The sequence below is a fragment of the Micromys minutus genome (genome assembly GCF_963924665.1).
Source record: "Micromys minutus genome assembly, contig: SUPER_22_unloc_1, whole genome shotgun sequence".
Classification (NCBI taxonomy): Eukaryota; Metazoa; Chordata; class Mammalia; order Rodentia; family Muridae; genus Micromys; species Micromys minutus.
This window is the reverse complement of record NW_027667990.1, coordinates 3,159,737-3,181,018: the sequence shown is the minus strand read 5'-3', so window position 1 is coordinate 3,181,018 and position 21,282 is coordinate 3,159,737. Positions and strand designations below refer to the sequence as shown.

General features: G+C 41.8%; 1 protein-coding gene across 1 annotated transcript in view; it reads left to right on the top strand.

The window, feature by feature from the left end:
- LOC308435398 (putative sperm motility kinase W) overlaps positions 1–21,282 on the top strand; it is a gene marked incomplete at both ends in the record, with an annotated part of 98,592 nt that overhangs the window by 8,487 nt on the left and 68,823 nt on the right. Inside the window, 2 exons of the mRNA XM_080942645.1 lie at positions 1,326–1,513; positions 2,347–2,480. Coding sequence (XP_080798771.1) covers positions 1,326–1,513; positions 2,347–2,480 — 322 coding nt within the window. The remainder of the gene's footprint in view (positions 1–1,325; positions 1,514–2,346; positions 2,481–21,282) is intronic.

The following is a 21,282-nucleotide window of genomic DNA, read 5'->3' as shown; positions in this document are numbered from 1 at the left end:
CTCAGTAAGCAGTAGATTTATTGGCCACAGTTAGCAAACTAGGGTTGATTATGTTGATAGTCAGCTAAGTTAAACATGGGTCCTTACACTCCAATTTCTGTCTAATTTTTTTTTGTTAATCCTCTATCAAACTACTTTGCTGAAAGTGTTTATCAGTTGTAGTAGCAACCTGGTGAATCATTTGGGTTCACTAATATATACTACCTTATCATTCACAAATAATGATACTTTGACTTTTTACTTCCCAATTTGTACCCCCTTGATCTCCCTCAGTCTTCTTGCTCTGACTAAACACTGTCCCCAGTGAACCAAGGAAGATTACTGGAGCTTCAAGTAACCTATTTCAGGTAACAGGAATATCCCTGTCATTTTAATTGGTACATGGACCATTTAAATAATACTTCTAGCTATAATTTATCTTTCTCAGATCTCTGACAATAGACTGACTATAGCTTTAACAAAAGTCATGTTTTATTTCTTCTTTTTTCTTTTATTCATTCATTTGACAGGACTGAGTAGTATTGTCATAGTAACAAGCTCAAGATTTTAAATTTCCTAAGGTTGTCTTCTAAGTACAAACTTAAACATTTTTTCTCCCTGTGCTGAGAAACATTCATTTAATTGAACATTCACTCCCCTGTAAAGAGAGTTAATGCTTTTAACTCTAAATCAGTTTTGGTTTCCCAAGCTCTTTTCTGTGACTTTAAGTCATAACACCTCATCTACAATATAGATTTCAGTACAGATTACAAATGGTGGTAATACTAAAATATCTAAAACTTTTATCTCTCCCTTAAAGCTTAAAAAAGTAAAATCTGGTAAGCTTCAGGGAACTGACCTGGACCCACTGCTCACAGGACAAACTCCAGCCAATTATTTCTTGGCCCCAGTGCCTATTTAACATGTCAAAGCAAACACTAGTCACCAGGTTCTCCTTACACTCCGCCCTGTTCCTGTTCTTTCACTCCCAATTCTGAACTCTCAGCCCCCGTTGACTGTGATACTATTCCTTATATAATCCAACCATTTTGGTTACTCCTCTTTGTTTCTTTGGGCTCCTGACTGCTGCCACTGGCTTTTCTGCTGTCCCCTCCACTCTTCTCTCTCCTCACAGGACACAGCTCAGTTTGGTTATGTCCACTCTGGGCTCTCCCAGATGGCCATGCCCCTGTCTATGCTGTCTCACATGCCTATAATAATAATATAGTCTCACATGTGACTATAGTGGTTCTGCACTCCCTTGAGAGTATTGTGTGGCAGCCCCTTGATTGATGGATGACAAACACCCACATGACTCTTTACCAGAACCTGGTATGAATTGACAGGAAAGCTTTTGCCCCTCCAGCCATCCAATTCCCTGCCACTCTGCTACTGGAGACTGAAGATTCAGACCAGACACATCGATGTGAAGAGATCCTATCAGAAGAAATGGGTAAAAGAAGGGACCTGAAAGACCAGCCATGGCCAGAATGTCCAAATTGGTACACAGATTCCAGCAGCTTCGTGGTTGAAGGTAAGGGGGTGGCAGGGGCAGTGGTAGTGGAGAGAACTAACATCATATGGGCCAGTCATCTGCCGGAAGGACTTCAGCACAAAAAGCTGAACTGATAGCTCTCATCCAAGCACTACAGATGGCCAAGGGCAAAGCTGTAAACATCTATGTGGACAGCAGGTATGCATTTGCCACAGCACATTTCATGGGGTTATATACAGGCCTGGAAAGGACATTAAAAATGAAGAGGAGATACTCAGTTTGCTAGAAGCTGTCTACCTGCCCAAGAACATGGCTATTGTCCACTGCCCAGGTCACCAAAGAGACAAGACAGAATTGGAAAAGGCAATAGGATGGCAGATTCTGTAGCCAAGGAGGCAGCCCAAGGGGCTATGATTATGGCAGGAATCTCCCTGGACCACTTGGCAGCCCTGAAAGGAGACACTGAATATATGGAAGAAGATCATCAACACATGGACATACTAGAAATCCCTCCCTTCCCCCGTCAAAGGACATGAGGAGATACAAGCCAGAAGGCAAACTGGCCCTTCCCCAGGAAAACGGGGGTGACCGTGAGGACCACCTACACTGTCTGACTCTTTTAGGAACTAAGCATCTTGGGAGTCTAATCAAAGCCTCAAATTATTATGTCCCCAAAATTTCAGAGACTGTTGATAGGGTTGTAAAAGCCTGTGTGCCCTGTGCTATGATTAATACTGGACATTCAAAATTCCCCTCTGCAAAAAGGCTCAGAGAGTGCCGGCCAGGTGACCATTGGGAAGGAGATTTCACTGAAGTCAAGCCTGCAAGATAAGGTTACAAATATCTCTTAGTTTTTGTACAAACCTTTTCAGGATTAGTAGAAGCCTATCCCAGCAAAGCAGAGACTGCCACTCTGGTAGCTAAGAAGATTCTCAAAGAAACTTTTCCAAGATTTGGGAAACCCAAGGTAATTGGGTCTGACATTGGACCCTCATTTATTTCCCAGGTATGTCAGGGACTGGCCACACTGCTGGAGATTGATTGGAAATTACATTGTGCATATAGACCCCAGTGTTCAGGACAGGTAGAGAGGATGAATAGAACTCTAAAAGAGACCTTGTGAAAATTGGGCTCAGAGACCCGTGGGAGAGACTGGACTATCCTCCTTCTCTCTGCCCTGTTCCATGTATGGAAAACCCCTGGCACATTTGTCTTAACAGCTTATGCGATTATGTATGGGAGTTCTCCGCCCCTCTTCAAATTATGAGGGGCCCCAAATTTTGTGGTTCTTTTTAAAACCCTATTTGCTCTTTTAATGGCACTAGAAACAACCCAATGTGAGGTCTGGATCCGATTGAAGGGTGCCTATTAAACGGGAAGCTCAAAAACACCTCACCAGTCCCAGGTGGGAGATGTAGTCCTGATTCATTGGTACCTGACTGGGAATTTAGAACCTTGCTGGAATGGGCCTATCTGGTACTGTTGACCACCCCTACCCCTGTCAAGGTAGACAGGATTGCTGCTTGGGCCCATGCCTACCATATAAAGAAAGCTGCAGACATTATTAAAAATGAATGGAAGCTGGAAAAGACTGCTAATCCTCGTAAACTTCACCTTTGTTGCAATTACTCTTAATCCCCATGCACACAAGGAGCTGACGTGGCAGGTGATATTATAAACTGGAGATAACCTGTGGTAAGAAAAAAATGGCCCAACCTTGAACTTGGTGGCCTTACCTCACCCCAGATGTATACCACCTATTGGCAGGGTTAGATACTTGGGACATTCCTGAATATAGTGCAAAAAATGTACCGGTAATTGGAAAAATTGGGGGGGCCTCTAGGGTGTGCTAAGCCCCTCACCTGTTGTGCAATCAGGTCAGCAGACATATATGTATGCCCGAGAGATGGTAGGACATGCCCTGAAGAAGTTAAGTGTGGAGGGCCAAAATTCTATTTTTGTAAATCATGGGGATGTGAAACTACAAGAGAAGCTCATGGTGTCCCACCTCCTCCTGGGATCTCATCATAGTGAAGAAAAACCATACTGATAGACCTACCTGTGCCTCCCTAAATTCTAGAGTATAGCAGGTTAGAAGTGGCCCCTGCAGCAAAACCCCCTTTTGCAATCCTTTAAACATTACCTTTACTGAAAAGCACAAACAGGCCAGAAATAAGGTTAAGTGGTTGAGTTAGGGACTTATAGTTTATGTGTCAGGAACAGACCCAGGCCTAATCCTGAAGTTGAAACTCAAAATAGAGAACACTGGCAGTTTCTAGGTGGGGCCCAATAAACTTTTACCAGAAACAAACCCTAAACCTATCCCAGCACCACCCCAGCCTCAAGTCCCATCTAAAAATCCAAGTGCACCACTATAACGGCCCTGAGTGTCAAGACTGCCACCATAGTACTTCAACCAGAGACAACCAACAGAGACATCTCCATCTTGTACAGGGAGCTTTTCAGGTGTTGAATCAGACAAACCCCAATATTACTAAATCATGTTGATCTGTCTGGGGTCCAGGCCCCCCTATTATGAAAGGATAGCATCCAATAGAACTGTCACCTATAAAGAGTCACACCAGTTTTGTTCATTGGGATCAAGCCACAAGTTAAAACTCACAGAGCTGTCTGGGGCTGGCCTATGTATAGGGAACATTCCTAGCACCTATACTTCCTTTGTAGCTCCACATTGATTGTCAATTCATATGTCAGCACTTATCTGGCCCCTCAAACTGATGCTCACTGGGCCTGTAGTACTGTACTAACTACTTGTGTCTCCACCTCAGTATTTGACCCCACCCAAGATTTTTGCTTTCAACTGGTACCCCCAGTTTATTATCACCCAGAGGGGGATGTAACCAATGCAGAAGACCTAAGACCGACTACAGTTAAAAGAGATCCAGTTACTCTGACTTGAGCAGTACTGCTGCGTGTCAGGCTGGCATGAATTGGGACAGGCACTGCAGCAATGGTCACCTCTCAGCGCTACTTTTCAGACTTGAGAAATGCAATGACTAAGGACTTAGCAGGCTTAGAGCAATCTTTTAACAAGCAGGAAGAGTCACTTCTTTATCTGAAGTAATCTTACAAAATCACAGGGGACTGAAATATGTATGTCTTAAAGAGGGAGGGTTGTGTGCTGTTCTAAGAGAAGAGTGTTGTTTTTATTTTGATCACTCTGGTGTCATCAAGGACTCCATGTCTAAGCTGCGTGAGAGACTGGGTACCAGGAAGAGAGTTGGGGAAGCTAACCAAGGGTGGGTTGAAAGCTGGTTCTCTCACATATCTTGGCTCACCACTTTGATTTCTATGCTACCAGGGCCTATAATTTTTCTATTGCTACTCTTGACATTTGGACCCTGCATCATAAATAAGTTAGTAGCCTTTGTCAGAAAAAGCATTGGTGAGGTACAGGTCTGAATACTTCGATTGAAATATGGTGCATTGAAGGATCTCGAGGGAGCCTAGGAGCAGGGTACCAAGTTCTAAGATTAGAACCAGCCACTAGAAGAAGTGGGGAATAAAAGAGTTAAAATTTTAAGCTAAGCCCCACTGACCCTACCCTTAGAGGAGCCTAAGAGTAACATAAGATGTTTCAAGAAGGGGCCAGATGACAGATACCACTAAACATCTCGTGTTGAAAAGTCTGGCTTTGTAGTCTGGAGAAAAACTAGTAAGAAGGTAAGTGTGCCTGAAAACAGGGTGGTCTGGAGTTGAATCATATCCAAAAGCAGACATAGAATGCCAATTTGAATAAAACAATGAAATTGCTATGTGCTTGTTGTTATCTAACTATGTAATCCTATGTAATTTACCTATAAATATTGCCCCCTAATTTAATTTGGGGTTGACTTCTCTATCTCCTGTGTGAGATAGGAGTCATCCTCAGATCTCTGATTTCCTAAATACACCTCTTGCCTGATTGCAGGAAGACTGGCTCTCTGTGGTTACTTGGGTTTGAGTTCTCTCGGTACTTGAGTGAGGGGCTTCCCCAATTCGGAGTTCTCTCAGATATTGGACAGGAAGGGACTACATATTACAGGGGTTGATCCAGAGCATAACTGACAGAGGGCATGATACTTAGGGGTGTAGATAATGTGCTGATGGGTCTGGTCATTTACTCACAAGTTGTGTCACCTTATACAATGTGTAAGTGTCTTCAGGCGTCTTGTTCTACAATCTGAGGCAGGGGAATAAGCACCACTCAGGGCAGCTGAGAAAATGTGAAAGTCACATGGCTATAGAGATGGTTAACATGTGCCTGGTGTGTAGAAATTTTCCATGTGATTTGAACAATGATTCTGTGTTCCTAGTGTGAGATGCTGCTAGGGAAACTTGATCATCAGGGAAACACAAGGTCCCTTCTTGATTTTATTGGGGTCCATGGTGTGCCTAAGATGCTCAAGGTGCCTAAATGTCAAATAGCAGAACAGAGATGCCATGAGGAAGTGATGGTTCCAGTGCTGCATTGACATTGCACCTCTGGTTCTCTCTGCAGATGAGGAGGAAATGCCCATTTTCACTCATGACAGATGTTCCTCTGGCAACTGAGCTAGGTTGAAATAATAGATAACCCTATGGAGAGCATCCTACACAGACTCAAGTATATGTGTGTTTTAGGATGGAAGGCAAAGACATATGGGCAAAATAGCCTGTTTGTTGGGTCCCTCTGCCAAAGAATCAGGGAATTTAAAAAGTGTAAAGGAAAAATTTGAATAGTTTCAACACAAAAAAGTACATCTAGGGATCAAACTCCAGATTAATTCTAATTAAAGCACACCTAATACAAAGAACCTGGATCTGCCCAGCACTTCATTTTTAAGAGAACAGTGAATTGGATGTCTGTCCTAGTGCCTTCTTTGTTGCTGTGCTAAGATACCTGGAGAATAGTCACATAAGAGATGAGGGGTTTGTTTCAACTAACAATTCTATCTTGAAGTCTATCATTGTGGCAAAGTCTCAGTAGCAAGGCATTGACACATTTGGTGAGGCCTCATCCACAACCATGAACAGATAAATGAATGTGTGTAGGCTCAGTGGCTTCTGTGATTGTTTGTGCTCAGTTCAACTTCTCCACTTACATAGTTCATTACCCTGAGTGTAGAGAATAATTGGCCCTCAGTGGGATGAATCTTCCTACACAATTGATTTAATTAAAACAATTCCCATGAGTCTGTCTTACAGGCAAAACCAATGTAGTCAGTCCCTTACTAATATGCTGCTCTTTTCTGGTGATTCTGGGTTGTGCCCAGGTGACAAGACTAATTACTCACGATGATGACATTATTTCGTAGGTGAATTTGCAAAGCATAGAGAAGTGATGAATTTTAGGCCAAGACTGCAAGGGAGTCTGCATGCTATGAATCTAAACCCTCCTGATCAGGGATTATCAACATTGTTTCCATAATTCTGGTTGTGGTAGATGGAATGAAACTTGCTTCTGTAACCTCTCATGTTTGAATTCTCAATTAACTATCAGTGGGACTATATGGGAAAAATTAGGAAGTGTGGCCTAGATTGAGGCAGGATTACACCTGGACATGTTCTTTTTTGATTCTGAAAGAACATGCCATTCCTAGTTACCTCTGGCTGCCTCCAAATAGTGAATAAGATTTAACCCCTCAGCTACTGCTCCAGCACCATCTCTGCCTGATTTCCTGTTCCATGCTCCCCACCATGAGGGCCATGGACTCTAATCCTCTGGCACTCTATCACCAATAACTCTCCTTCCATATGTTTCCTTAGTTGTTATGTCTCCACAGCATCAGAAAACTGACTAAGATGCAATATCTACCTGCTGATATCCCGGCCTCACACCTATCAGTTTATTTAATTGGATGGAAGAAATTGAGGAATCCATGAATCCTGATTAGAATGTTCAGCCAACAGTAGGATTCTGTCCCTGTTAAAGTGTTTTAATCTTCTGCCCCACAGGCTGGGGTCCTCCCCCATTTGCCTTGCTGGAGCTGCTTCTGGCTGAGACCTGGAGGAAAATTTATTAGACCTTGAGTGTGACATGATCTTCTGAAGCTTCCATACTCCATAGTGACAGAGCATGAACCACTGTCATCTACCTCCTCTGAGGGAGACTGCAAGAACTAAGAAACTTATTTTCCTGGTTGACATGGAAATTTTTTTTGCAGGGTCAGCAGAAATGCTCCACAAAACACATAGGCTAGCAAAAAGGTCCCCCAAGAATCTCCCTCAAACCCTAGACTGAAGCAAGGTATTGTAGTGCCTTGACTCTGTTACTTAACAAATGAAACATACACTCTGAGATTCTTTGCTATCATTCATCTTACGAGGGATCAGAGGGAAAACAGATTGTAACCACCTGTCCAAGTGAAACAGGCATGGGGGTAGATGGAATTGAAAAGTATTTCCTCACTGTCCATATTTAATAGTCTTCAAAGCTCCGTGTTTCTTTATCTCTACAACTGCTAAAGAAGCACAAATTCCTCAGAATCCAGACTATGTGTGTTCTCAATGACATTGTTTTCCACGCTTAGCAATTTGACTCTTTTTAATTATGTGTGACTGTGTGAGCACACATTACTATGTGCATGTTATCGACGACACATGGAGTTCACAGGATAACTCAGATGCTGGTTCATCTTCTCCTTCTACTTTGTTTGACCCAGGTCTCTTTGTTTTCTTCTGGTGTGCAAAGGCTAGTTTCTTTATCTTTTCCTGTCTCTACCGCTCATCCTGCCTTTCCAGAGCGAGAATTACTAGTGTGATGCCAAACTTGATTTTTTACATTAATTCTGAGAATGCAGATCTAAGATCTCACCCTGGTACCATTAATCTATCTCCCTATATTATAATTCATCTTTAATCATTTAGTTCTTTTAAAGAAATATCGAAAAATAAAATCTTCCAATCATCTAAAAATCTTGCTATATATAGAAAACAGAACAGTTCTACCCTTGGTGATGAGCAAAGCCAAGAAAATTCTGAGCTGTTGGGAGAAAGAAACCTGGCTCCATCCACAGCTTGGTAAGTTGCAAGCTATACATATTAAATGTGAAATACTTGTAAGCTCTAAAACTTACAGTAAAAAAGCTTTTTTCTAGAATAATTTGTTATACAAAGAGATAGCTCACTTTTTTTACTCCTGCTAAGAACAGTATATCTGGGCCCTTCTCAATATAAATACAATTTTTAAATGCTAATACTACCACCATCTTTGGGTGTGATATTTTTGGAGTGATGAAGGAATGTACCATGCTTAAAAGATCCGTGTTCTGCACTGTTCACTTGCTGTTGTATGAGGCAATCTTTCCTCCTGAATCCATCAAGGTCTTGGTACAAAGCAACAGAAATGGTTGGGTGACTAATACAAGACAGTGGATGCAGCAGAGATGGGGATTCACAACAGAAAATGGTAGGGTGAGGTACAGGGGTCGCCAAAAGGATGAGCCTTCACATATTGGCAAAAACCATGGGAGCCATGGGTCTGACCACCATGAGTCAGAACTACACAGTCCAGTCTCTATAATGCAACAGCTGTCACTGTCACACAGAGCAACCTCCTGGTCTCATTATCTTTCTTGTGTTACTTTTGCTAGCATTTTGTCCTGAGGACTAGATGTAAATGGTAGATGGGAATACTATGGAGAGTTCTGACCTGGGGAACTGCCAAGACTTTACTCATTGATATTTTACCATGAAGATGCTAAGGTACAGGGACTGGAGATATGGTCCAGTGGTTAAGAGTGTGTCCTGCTCTTGCAGAGGCCTGAGCTCAGTTCCAACACCCAAGTGTGCGGCCTCACAACAGCTTGTAACCCAAGATTTAGGGAACTCCATTCCTCTGGTCTTTGCAGGAACTCAAGTTCATAAGCCTACACACACATAACTAAAAGAAAAATCTCTTTTTAAATATATGTGTAAGTAAAAATAATTGATATTTCAAGAAAGCTATCTTTTAGCTGGTCCTAACTTGGCTGCCATCAAAGGTACAGAATCAAAACATTGGCATCTTTCACCTCACAAGATCTTGTACAACTTACAGGACCAAAGCCAGTGATTTATGAAGTCTACCACATTTTCTCCACATTTAAACACCCTGTCAGATGAGAACAGGAGGAGAAAAGGGATTGCTTCTTCTTGGGGTGACGACTCTTGCAGACCCTTTCATTATGCAGATATGGTAGATGAAGATTAAAATGCTAGGTGGCACTGAGCTCAGTGCATTGCAAAAGAATATCATAAATACCAACTCCTTGATGATATATACTGAACACTGACCACCATACACTGATGTTTCAGTGAAAACCACCAAATCTCCTGCATCTAACCTCTTCCTTTTCTTATTTATCGTGCAATTAAACATGAATACTTGGGCAGTAATTTTCTTGGCTTATCATCTAAAGCTCTGTCCCACTCCTTCGTTCCTTAGAAATGTAAGGTTCATAAAGTCATTGCCTTAATAGCTGAGTAGTAATCCATTGTGTAAAGGTACCACAATTTCTGTATCCATTCCTCTGTTGAAGGACATCTGAGTTCTTTCCAGCCTCAGGCTTTTATAAGTATAACTGCAATAAACATGGTGGTGCAGGTGTCCTTTTTAAATATCAGAGCTATTTTTAGGTATGTTCCAAAGAGTGTCATAACTCGGTACTCAAATAGAAATATGTCCAATTTTCTGAGGAACCACAAAACTAATTTCCAGAGTGGCTTTCCCATCTTCATTCTTCTTCCTCATCCTCCACATTGTTGCCATCCTCTGCCACCAGCCATCTGAGTTTTTGATGCTAGCCATTCTGACAGGTGTGAGGGATAATCTCAGGGTTGTTGTGATTTGCATCTCCCTGATGTCTAAGGATGTTGAGCATTTCTTTGGATGCTTCTAGGACACTTGGTATTCCCTCACAAAATTTTTTGGCAAATTAATGGAACTAGAGGATATTATTTGAGTGAGGTAACACAGTCACAAAGAACACACATGACATGCAGTCACTGATAATTGAATACTAGACCCAGAAAGCTCTGAGTACCCAAGAAACTATTCACAGACCTTATGAAGCTCAAAAAGAAGAAAGGCCAAAATGTGGAAACTTCATTCCTTCATAGAAGGGAGAACAAAACACTCACAGAAGGAGGTAGAGGATCAAATGGACGACAAAAAAATGATTTTTCAGGGGCTGCCTCACTTGGGGATTCACCCCATGTGCCAACCAAATTCTTCACAGCTCCCATGAACTAGAGCACTAAACACTGACCATGCATTGAGAAGGCCCACAGCTCCAGTTGCAAATTTAGTGGAAAATATCAGTATCAGGCATCAATGTGAGAGGAGGCCATTGGTCCATGAAGAGCACATTTTCCAAATGTAGAAGAAAGCCAAGGCACTGCGTGGAGAGGATGATTAGTAGCTAGTGCACCTTTGTGAAGACAGGTAGGGGGGAAGAGGAACAGGCTGGGCAATTGGGGATAACATATCAGAAGTAAATACAGAGAGTATCTAAGAAAAAGTTAATATAAGTTTATTTAGAATTACGTGTACTGGCAAGAATTCTGCTTCCTTTTATCCCAAACATTTTTTTATTTATTTTGAATACCAGTAGTGTTTTAAATAACTATATTTATAGGTCTAGATAATGAAATTAGTTGTGGATATGGTGGCACATGCCTTTTACATCAGCACTAAACAGACACAAGCAATTGGATCCTTATGAAATTTACTACAGTCTGGTCTACATAAATAATTTAGGCCAGGCAGATCTACATATAGAAACCCTCTCTCTTAAAAAACAAACAAACAACACTAGAAGAAAGAGGAGCTTTGAGGGAGATCTGCCTTGAACTTCTGAGAATTCTATGGCCTAAGGCATAGAAACTAACAAGAGACAGGGACCTGCCAAGTGTCCTCCCTGTCTGTGCTGGTTAAGCTTCTCCATTGCCTTGTTCTTTAATCTGGTTGTCCTTTAACCTTGCTGTCTTAATTTACATCTCAAAAATCTCCTCTGTAGAGAGTCCTGGCATAGTTGTGGCATCCCTTTTGTGGTCTTACTACAACCCCTCTCAGCTTGCAGCAGGCTGATATTATCTTTTGTATGTGTACTTGAATGTAATGAAGTCCTGCACCATCCCCATGCCAGGGTAAGAGCTTAGCTCCTTGTTTCTTCTTGTGCTTGTAGTCCTGTGACATTTGCTGACAGCAGGCTCACTGGTTTCTCAGAAGCTCCTACTAAGGACCAGGGAAGTCAGGTGACTTTCTCTAAGCTGGCTTTCTAGGATACTGAACTGGATTATTGACACACCCAGAGGTACATCTCACACCTCCTGGGATGGAAAAAGATCACCCTTTTGGCAACTTGAGGCCAGCAAGAGCAGAGCATGCTTGTTATAGCAACTTTCCCAGGCTAGAAATGGAAAGCCTACCCATTGAGGAAGGAGGGGCTGGAGGAGCCGGTCTAGGTGTGGGCCCTTTTTGTCCCAGCTTAAGGAACCAGGTTGTCCAGAGGAGACGCTCTCTCATTGGGCAGAGCAGCAACAGTGCTCTGAGGCTGCAGAGCTTCAGCAGATCCTGTAATTGGTGGAGCCAGTCTGAGGTTCATTCAGGACACCAGAGATGGCATTGTCAGTAAGCAACAGCAAAGACAACTAGGTGGGTTTTCATCCATACGCAGCAATCACCATGAATCTGATCAGTTGGTGAGTACTCCCAAGGTGCCAATTCTTCATAAGCTCCCTCTCTTTTATTAGCAGAATGTTGATGCTGCATGGTTGTCGGATGCTGGTGCTCTGTGGGCCTGTTCCCAGGCTGTTCCTTGTCCCTGCAGAGCTCCGGAGTGTCGAGGCTTTCAAAGCTTTGACTTCTAAGTTGTTTAATTCAACATCCAGACCTATCCAGGGAAGTGCTTCCTCTGGGAAGATGAGACCACAGCAGGTGCTGGTGCTCTGCACTGGATCACAGCACCTGCTTCATGCAGGACCCTTGGGACCTATTGTTGCCTTGGCTCTGGGGCTCAGATCTATTGTGTTGCCTTCTACTTCCAGCTATCCAGTGGTGAAGGAAGAAACCTTGAAGGGTTTGTATTCCTGGCCAAACTAGAAACAGAGCCTAACACTGATGAAGCGTCCTGGTTATTTATTCATGACTTAAGGGATGATCTTAGTGGCTTAAATTGAAGCTCCAGAGTACCTGGGGCCTAACAGGGATGATAGGATAGGAGGGTTTGCAGTGTGGTGTAGAGCAAACTGAAGAACTGGGTGGGTCATGATGCAGCCTGGAGGCTTGGGAGGTCTCTATTCAATGCAGACAGCAGAAACTGGAGAGTTTGCCAGCCTGAAAACTGGAGGCAGGGGCATCAGCAACAGATGAATTTCAGGTACATTTTCTTAAGTGCAGATAAAAGAAGTAAAGAAGCCAGAATCTCAGCTGATAAATAAACAGCAGATTATGCAGTAGGACCAGGATTTTCAGTGGGACATAAACTGCAACGTGGAAAGGCTAGCGAAAATATGCACACGTCTAGAGATCCATGCAGCCTTACAGGTTTATCCTAGGATGAAGGAGGCTGGGAAAGAATTCTAGTTGGTCCCATGGCCACCCTACTAGATGGGAACTATATGTTGGTAAGCTGTGAAAAGCTGGTTTTCAGACAACATGGCTGCAATGACTCTGGCCACTTAAGGCTTTCTGGTGAGGGCCCTGTAACCCTGGCTTCTGGACATGGATTCATGAAGGGAGATGCTACCATGTGATGCTTGCCTCTAAACATTGTGTCATTGTATTGGTAGCTGTGACCTCTATCTTGTCATCAGGAATAGCCTGAGGGGAGTGGCATAGAGCACCTGTTCTTGCTTTCTGATGCCTGATTCCCATGTGAGACCTTCCTCCTTATCTGGTCTTATCATTCTGTACCAGTGGGTATGGTGGGGTTTGCCATATAGAGCCTGGTATAGCAGCAAAAACAAAGACTCGTGGGAAGTGAGACCAGAAAGTCATTTCATCTGTTTGCCTTATAGACTTTATCAGCCTTGTGATTTCTCTCTATCTCTCTCTCTCTCTCTCTCTCTCTCTCTCTCTCTCTCTCTCTCTCTCTCTCTCTCTCTCTCTGTGTGTGTGTGTGTGTGTGTGTGTGTGTGTGTGTGTGTATTATGAGATTATTCTGCCTTGTCACAAGCAAGATTCCTCAGTTAAAAGGTCAGATATGCAGTTACTTTAAAATTGTTAATTTTCATCTACCTAGATTTACCTAGGAGTAACATCTCAGTGAGGAATCGATTGGAAGTATATCTGACAGACACTGCATTTATTTACAAGTAGATGAGTGTGAAGACCTAGCTCACAGTGACATTGAGTCCTGGATGGTGTATATGTATGAAGAAGTGAGCTGAAAAGTAGGAATTTTTCTTTCTCTGTCTTACTTGTGACTGTGACTAGTTCCCAGAAGTACATGACATCTGGATGCACCCCAAACTAAGGGCTGTAGCCTGAACCTGTGAACTGAAAGAAACACTTCCTTACCTAAGTTGCTTTGTGATCGTTTATCAGGGCGCTGGGATGAACACAGAAGTGTTGCACTCATTTCTGTGTAGAAGTATCCTTGAGATGTTGCTTTACTGTTGAAGTTAGTACACAGTGGATTGGTAGGACCAGGTGTAGGTTGACACTGGTCCATGATGGATGGTAAACAGGATTCAAGCATTCACTGAGGCTTTAGAAGGCCAGGCTGACAAGCCAATAAGTACAGAATGTTCCCAACAAGAGGTGCAATGAAAGGTGACCCTTCAACGAGTTTTAAAATGTGAACCTAGGCAGTCAATAATCCTGGCTGCTGGACATTAGAATATAATATGTTTCTGGGTCTTGTGGGTTGGACATAGATAGATGTGTTTCCAGAGAGCTTTGATTCTCTGTATCACTGGATGGCTTTGGGAAGAAAATGAGGATGGTTGGACCTCTCTCTTAGAAAGTATCTCTGGCATTTCAATTCCTTCACTGCGTCTGTAAGTAAAGGTTGGGCTTGAGTATTTATTAATGTGAGACACCTTAACTAATAACCCAGACGACAGGAGATTCTACCTAACTGCTTGCAGGGTATGTGTACGTCTCCTAGATGCCCTACAATGTACAAAGTTATTCTCAATTTTAATTAAATAAAACCATTTTATTGTCAATTTGTACTGAACTCAGTGTTTCTCAAACATAACTGAGACTCTATTAAAATAAGATTGACCTCGTATGTCACACCATGACCCTTGGTACACTTCAGGAAATGCTTTTATTGATGAGTCACTCATTAGTTCAACCAATTATGAGAACAGTCAGTTGTTTGGAAGGCTGTTCCAGGGAGGACGATACAGGTCTGTCTGCTAAGGGTGGGAAATGAGTGAGCATTGAGTTCTGTAAAAGAATATACAGAAGGATAGACTGCTGCTTTCTATGGCACATAGAGAGGAAAAGGGTTATTCCTGAGTGATTCTTTGTGTCTTGCAATTCAGTGCAGCCTCCTTGGAAAGACTATCCTGCAGGAAGTGGACACCTTCCTTCCCTTTGCTACTCCATTTACAACATTTTTAAATTTCATTCTCTGCCCCTTGTTTAAAGTCCTCACTACACCACATATGCTAGACCATCAAAGGCAGCTTTGTCCTTGGAGCTTAGCAGTGTTAAGCACATCCTCCTCATCTCATGCATATATGTGTAGATGGTTGGTATGGAGACTGATCTCAGAGATCCATCCATGCTACCACAGAGCCTGCCGCAAGCTATGCCCCTGTCTTAGCACATATATTTTAAGGAATGAAATAAATGTTGGACTTATTTCACAGGATTCTATTTATGATCACAAATTCATAGAGATCCACATGCTTATGTCTCTTGAGGGCTGATTAAAAAGCATGTGTCACCATATCCACCTCTAATGTTATTATCTAAACCTATGAATATAGTTACATTAAAAACTCTACTGCAGAAGATGTAGATGGAATGGATTGCAAGAGACAAAGATTTCTAAATTGGCTGAATGCCACTGAATATAACTGTATGGGGATTCACTTTCCTGTCCTCTGTTCTCCTCAGGCTCTGGCATTTCTACCTCATTGATATTTTCTGTAATATTTCACATCATGCAAGACAAAGGCAAAATGCAAATCAAATGGCCTGGCTTAACTTTACCTTCATGCTGGACATAGAATTTAGGGCCTTTAGTCTGTGAGGTCACAGGTAGGTGGATGTGAATTCCCAGCCAGCCTGATCTTCATGGCAGGTTCTAGGACATCCAAGGCTGTAGAGTGATCCCTTAGTATTTTAAAAAGTGGGATCTGCACAGGGTATTAAGATAGGGTACAAGAGCCTGGCCCTCAGAGTGAGTCCTAGTTCTTGAGCAAATTCCTTATGTTTCCTTTCTTTCCAGTGAAACTGACTAATCCCAGAACCTCGCTCAGGGTAGGCTGGTACTCTACCATGAAGCCCATCTGTAGCACTCTGTTTACTTCTTTTTTTGAGCCATGATCTCACTCTGTTCTTAAGGTCAGTCTTGAAATTAAGCTGCAGTTTAAGGCAGCCTTGAACATTCCATCCTCTGCCTCTTCCTTCTGAGTAGCTGGAAAGACAGAACTATGCAGAAGACCTGGCTAAACTTTATTTGTGAAAGAGGAGCCATAATGTCCACTGCTCAGAGTAGGACATGAATCAGAAGAGACACGAAGTTCTGAGTGTATTATATAAGCTCATAAAAGACAAGTCACTGTCGTCGTTAAGGAAAGATTCTGAATGAACTTGGGTGTTTGTTTTTTATACTATTAAAATAGATATCTACATACCCTCCAAAGATTGTAGGATGGAAAATATTAAGTGTATCACTATAAAGTACATGTTTTGGATGCTCTTTGGAGGAATTGGATAAAAATAAATAAAACGTTGAAGAAACACTGGTATAAACCAAATCCTGTTTAATTTGATACATATGAAAGGGTTAAGCATCTAGAAATAGAATTTTGTCTTTTAGGAATTATTAGCCAATGAGGGACTTCACTGGTGATGTAATGCGTGGGGCAGGCACTCCATTGGTAAAATGTGTTGTTTCCCAGGATTCCCTGAGACGCATTGTGGAAACAGAGGAGAGTTAATCATTATCATTCTGTCTTCTCTCTCTCTCTCTCTCTCTCTCTCTCTCTCTCTCTCTCTCTCTCTCTCTCTGTCTCTCTCTCTCTCTCTGTCTCTCTCTCTCTATCTCTCTCTCTCTCTCTCTCTTCCTTACTTCTCTCTGTCTTTCCTTTTTTATTCTTACTCTCACTCTCCTCTCCTCTCCTTAGTGTGAAGAAACATTAGAGCTCATCATACTCTTGGCATTTGCTTTCCAATAAGAACCATACTCGCCTCCTGCCTCCCTCCCAAGTAGAGCACATGTTCCAGTAGTACTACAGAGGAGGACCTAGGAAGGGGCTGGGAAGGGTGGGAGGAGGAGGAAGAGGAGGAGTTGTTCTTTAGATGAATCAGAGCCCTTTTGCAGTGTTGTATTTATCCTCTCCATGTTACCTGGAATGGCACCGCTCTACATGCCCCTGATGAATTGTTTAGCAGCCACCTGCTTCTGAGTGTTGTTCAACCTGGAGGGATCCTCAGAACTAGGAGGTGAGCCCAAGAATCTGGAAGAGCGAGTGGGTCTGGGAGGTGAAGGTGATGCTCCTAAGACAGGGAAGAAACAGTTCTAGACTGGGGATCAGGGACCAGCTCCAGCCAGTGCTGCCACTGTCCTGCAGTGTGATCTCAGGAAGGCAGGTCTCCCATTCTGGGTCCATTTTTAAAGTGCACATGGTTCTTGCAGGTTCTGGCAGGCACTGTATTCAGGAGGACCTGGGAAGAGACTTGTCCTTGGTGTATCATTCTGTGAAATGTTCCCTGAAGGTAAAAGCTTTCCTTTGGAAATCAAGCAGGGTGGGGGGGGGCTGCTGGTGTCCAAGAATACAGTTATAAAGCTGGCCCTTCCCTGTATTGTCTGTGCTCCCTATTTAGTGCTCCACCCCAGCAGTAAAATTTCTCCAGAAATCATTGAATGCTCTGAGAGAGTTTACCTTGTTTGCCATGAGCCCTCAGGTCACTGACACCTGAGTTATTGATGTGCCTGAAGGACTCTAGAGCATTCTCTAACTGTTCAGACAGGGCTGTCAGGGGATAAAGAATACCTCAATTCCTTTTATAAGGTAGATGGCACAGTTGTGATGCTGTTCTTGTTGTGTTTAATGAGGTATAGTTTATTTGTTTGTTGCTTAAAGCAAAAACCCCTCTCTACCTGTCCCTAAGGCTTCCAGTGCATCTTTGTCAGCTTCAGTGGATAAACTAAGAATACCAAAGTTAGCCACACATGTCAGGGGCATCTAGGAACTGCTACTCGCTGAAAAGTCTGAATTTCACCTCATCAGATCTTCACAGTCTTATATCTCATACTCACATCTAATACACACTCTATGATGTGATGTCCCTGGAACACACATAACCACAAGACGAAGTAAAAACTTCAGCTACTGCTCAGAATTTGTCACATAGGATAAAAGTCCCAAATTTCTTTGTGTAGAGTGGGGTCTACAAAGGGTCCTCTCTGTGTCTTGTGTATCCCTTTGTGTCTGACACCAGTCTTCCAAGCTGGGCTTTGTTGATGAAGAACTGGCATGTCCTTGAGCTAATTCTCCATTTTTCTTCTCAGGCTCAGTCCTTTTGTTTACCAATCCTAGAGGTTGACATGGGCAGAAGGAGTGGATTTTTACAGCCTTTCTAGCTACAGCTGCTTCTGCCTTCAAGAGGAATGAGTTTCAGAATGATTGGGTGGGTTCAAGTTGATCAGTACACAATTTTTAAATAAAGCAGCATGCCACCTGTGTTTTCTGGGTGGCAGGTTCTTCGCAGTGGTTAATCACTTTATGTTTTGATATTTCCTGTGATAGGTAGACTACATATCCAGTGCACAATTATGTAAAGTCAAGGTTGTCACACTGGAGTGTCTTGCAAAAGTCATCGGTTTAGTGAATGTTAAGGCTGACAACTAAACTCATCCTGGTAGACACACTGGGGTAGCAGCAGAAGCAGGGGTGGTAGTAGTGAACAGGGCTGGGGAACAGGCTTTTCTGTCTTTGTTTCCTTCCTTGATTTTTGTTCTAGAAACCATGCATCAATTTTTATATAAGTCAGCTCAGCCAGATTATTGTGGGTTGTTTCTTTTACCACCAGAGATACCTTCAGGAGATCGGGGTATCCTGAATCTGAAAGAAACCTCATATTCAACAGACAAGGCCTCAAACTTAGAAAAAATGCAGTATAGAGTAATTGGATTGTCCCATGTCTGCTAGATTTCCATTAATGGTAAGAAATAAGGACCATGTCTTCCTGGGTTAGGTGCTGTGAGTTGTATTTTTATTATTAGATGAGGTGTTTCTATCAGCTGAGATGTTTGAGATGCACTTAATTTAATTTTTTCATGCTCCCAGTCCTCTTTGTAGTTTGAAGACTAGAAGAGACTCACATTATCTGTAATTGTCCTAGTGACAGGTGTCTGATTCACAGTGTGTAGTGAGCAGCTATAATGTGAAGCCATGCGGTGTCATTGTCCTGTAGTGGGTTTAGGACACTAGACCTATTCCTCATGTGTTTTGCCTTCGAAGTGAGCAATCTGTCCTCAGGAGTGAATTCAGATCCACTCCCTGCACATGTGGCTGGTATATATCCATGCAACTATACCACCCCCTGTTACATATGCCTTCTATTCTTTGTCTTTCCAACTAAGCTGATTATGTTGTGAGTATATCTAGAACAGAATTAGTTGCCAGTACAGTATAAGGAGGAAAAATGGCAATGCCTTGTATAAAATCTGAGATTTATAGCCAGACATAAAGCACATGATGTCAATTTTTTAAAATGCTGACACATGACTCTGTCCAGTACAAGTTATTTTTAGAAAATAACATCCAAAGTGGATAAAGAATTGCTCTGAAGTCTACAAACACCTGAGTGGAAAATATATCAGGTGAGACCTACCTGTGTGTGACATTGAGTTTGCTACTGATACTCTCTCTGTGTGTTTAGGTTTTTTTTTTTCAGTTGTAGGGCTCACTGAGCTGACTTTGAGTGGATGCACTGAACCTGTAGGATGCCCAGGAACAGCTGCTAATCCTTCTTTGAGTGATACTCCAGGAACAACTCATTTTCTCATGGTTGTAGTATTTCTTGGTAGCTTTGTCTTGGTTAAGGTTCACATACATCTACCAAAAAAAAAAAAAAATGAGTGTCTAGCCATGGTGTCTCATAAATCCTGTTCCTGTTCAATCAAGCTATGGAAATATGTTATAAAGTACTGAAAAGAGTTTTAAAGTACCAAGGGCAGAACTAATTATTTTTTAGATGATGGTTGCTCTGTTTTGAAGACAAATAAAAAACATATCACAAGGTTCAAATCACTGTAAATTTCATGACCGAATGTTCGTCTCTTGGCTTTATTCATTGATCCATTCAAGAAATATTTCAGGTGTTCTTAACTGTGTGCCACAGCATTCTTTCTGTAGACTGGTTCATTTAAAGCTCAGTAGTAGGTGAAAATATCTGGGGAAAACTGGAACCAGTAAAGGAGTCTCAGAGCAGGTAGAGGATCCTGTGTGGGGGTGTTAGAGAAGATGCCATTAAAGACTCCCTGGAGATAGATTTATTAGATATTTGAGTACTGAGGAAGGGAGACTGGATTCCATCCCAAAAAGAAATTTTAATTGTGGAGGCAAGATGGATAAATCGACTGCTTTTTATTAATTTTCGTTAGGATCTCAGTGTATAGTCCATGACAGCATCAATCTCACAATTCTCCTCTCTCAGCCACAGAAACAAATTCCACCTCTAACAACAACAACAACAGAAAAAACAATCATTTGGCCCTAGTATTTCTCAACATGAATGGAAACGGTTCCCTAATAAAAAAGATACAGACTAACAAAATGGATATAGAAAGCGGACCCAGTGATTTGTTGTCTATGGCTAACACATCTCAGTGAAAAAGAAAGACACTACTTCAGACTTTAAGGCTGAAAAATACATTTTCAAGCAAATGGTGGCAAGATACAGGCTGGAGGAAACATTATAATATGGAATAAAATTGATTTTCAACCAAAAGTTATCAATTAAGATGAGAAAATTTGATTTTCATCAAAGAAAAAATTCACCAAGATGAAATCTCAATTCTGACTATCGATTCTTCAAATGCAAAGGGAAACTGCATTCATAAATGTTTCTAAAGCTCAAAGAACATATTGCATATCACACAATAATAGTGGAAGAGTTCAATATATTAATCTCATAAATGGACCGATGGGGAAACAGAAACTAAAGAGAGACAAACTAACAGAAGTAATGAACCACTTGAATTATTTATATGTATATATATATAAATAGTTTTTTATCCCAAAACGAAAGCATATGCCTTCTTCTAAGCACCTCATTATTCCTTGTTCAAAACTGACCATTTAATCAGTCTCAAAACAGGCCTCAACAGAAAGAAGATTGAAATAATCCCATGAATCCTATCAGATCACCATGGACTAAGACTGGTCTTTAATAACAACAAAATAAACAAAAATCAAACATATACAGGGAAGCTGAACAATACTCTACTCAATAATCACATGGTCAAAGAAGAAATAAGGAAATTAAGATTTTTTTTAATTTAACAAATAGGAAGGCACAACATACCCAAACTTGTGAGATAAAATGAAAGCTGTACTAAGAAGACAACTCATAGCTCTAAGTGACTCCAAAAAGAAACTGAGGAAAACGTAAACCAGCAGCTTGACAGTGCACCTAAAAGCTCTACAAC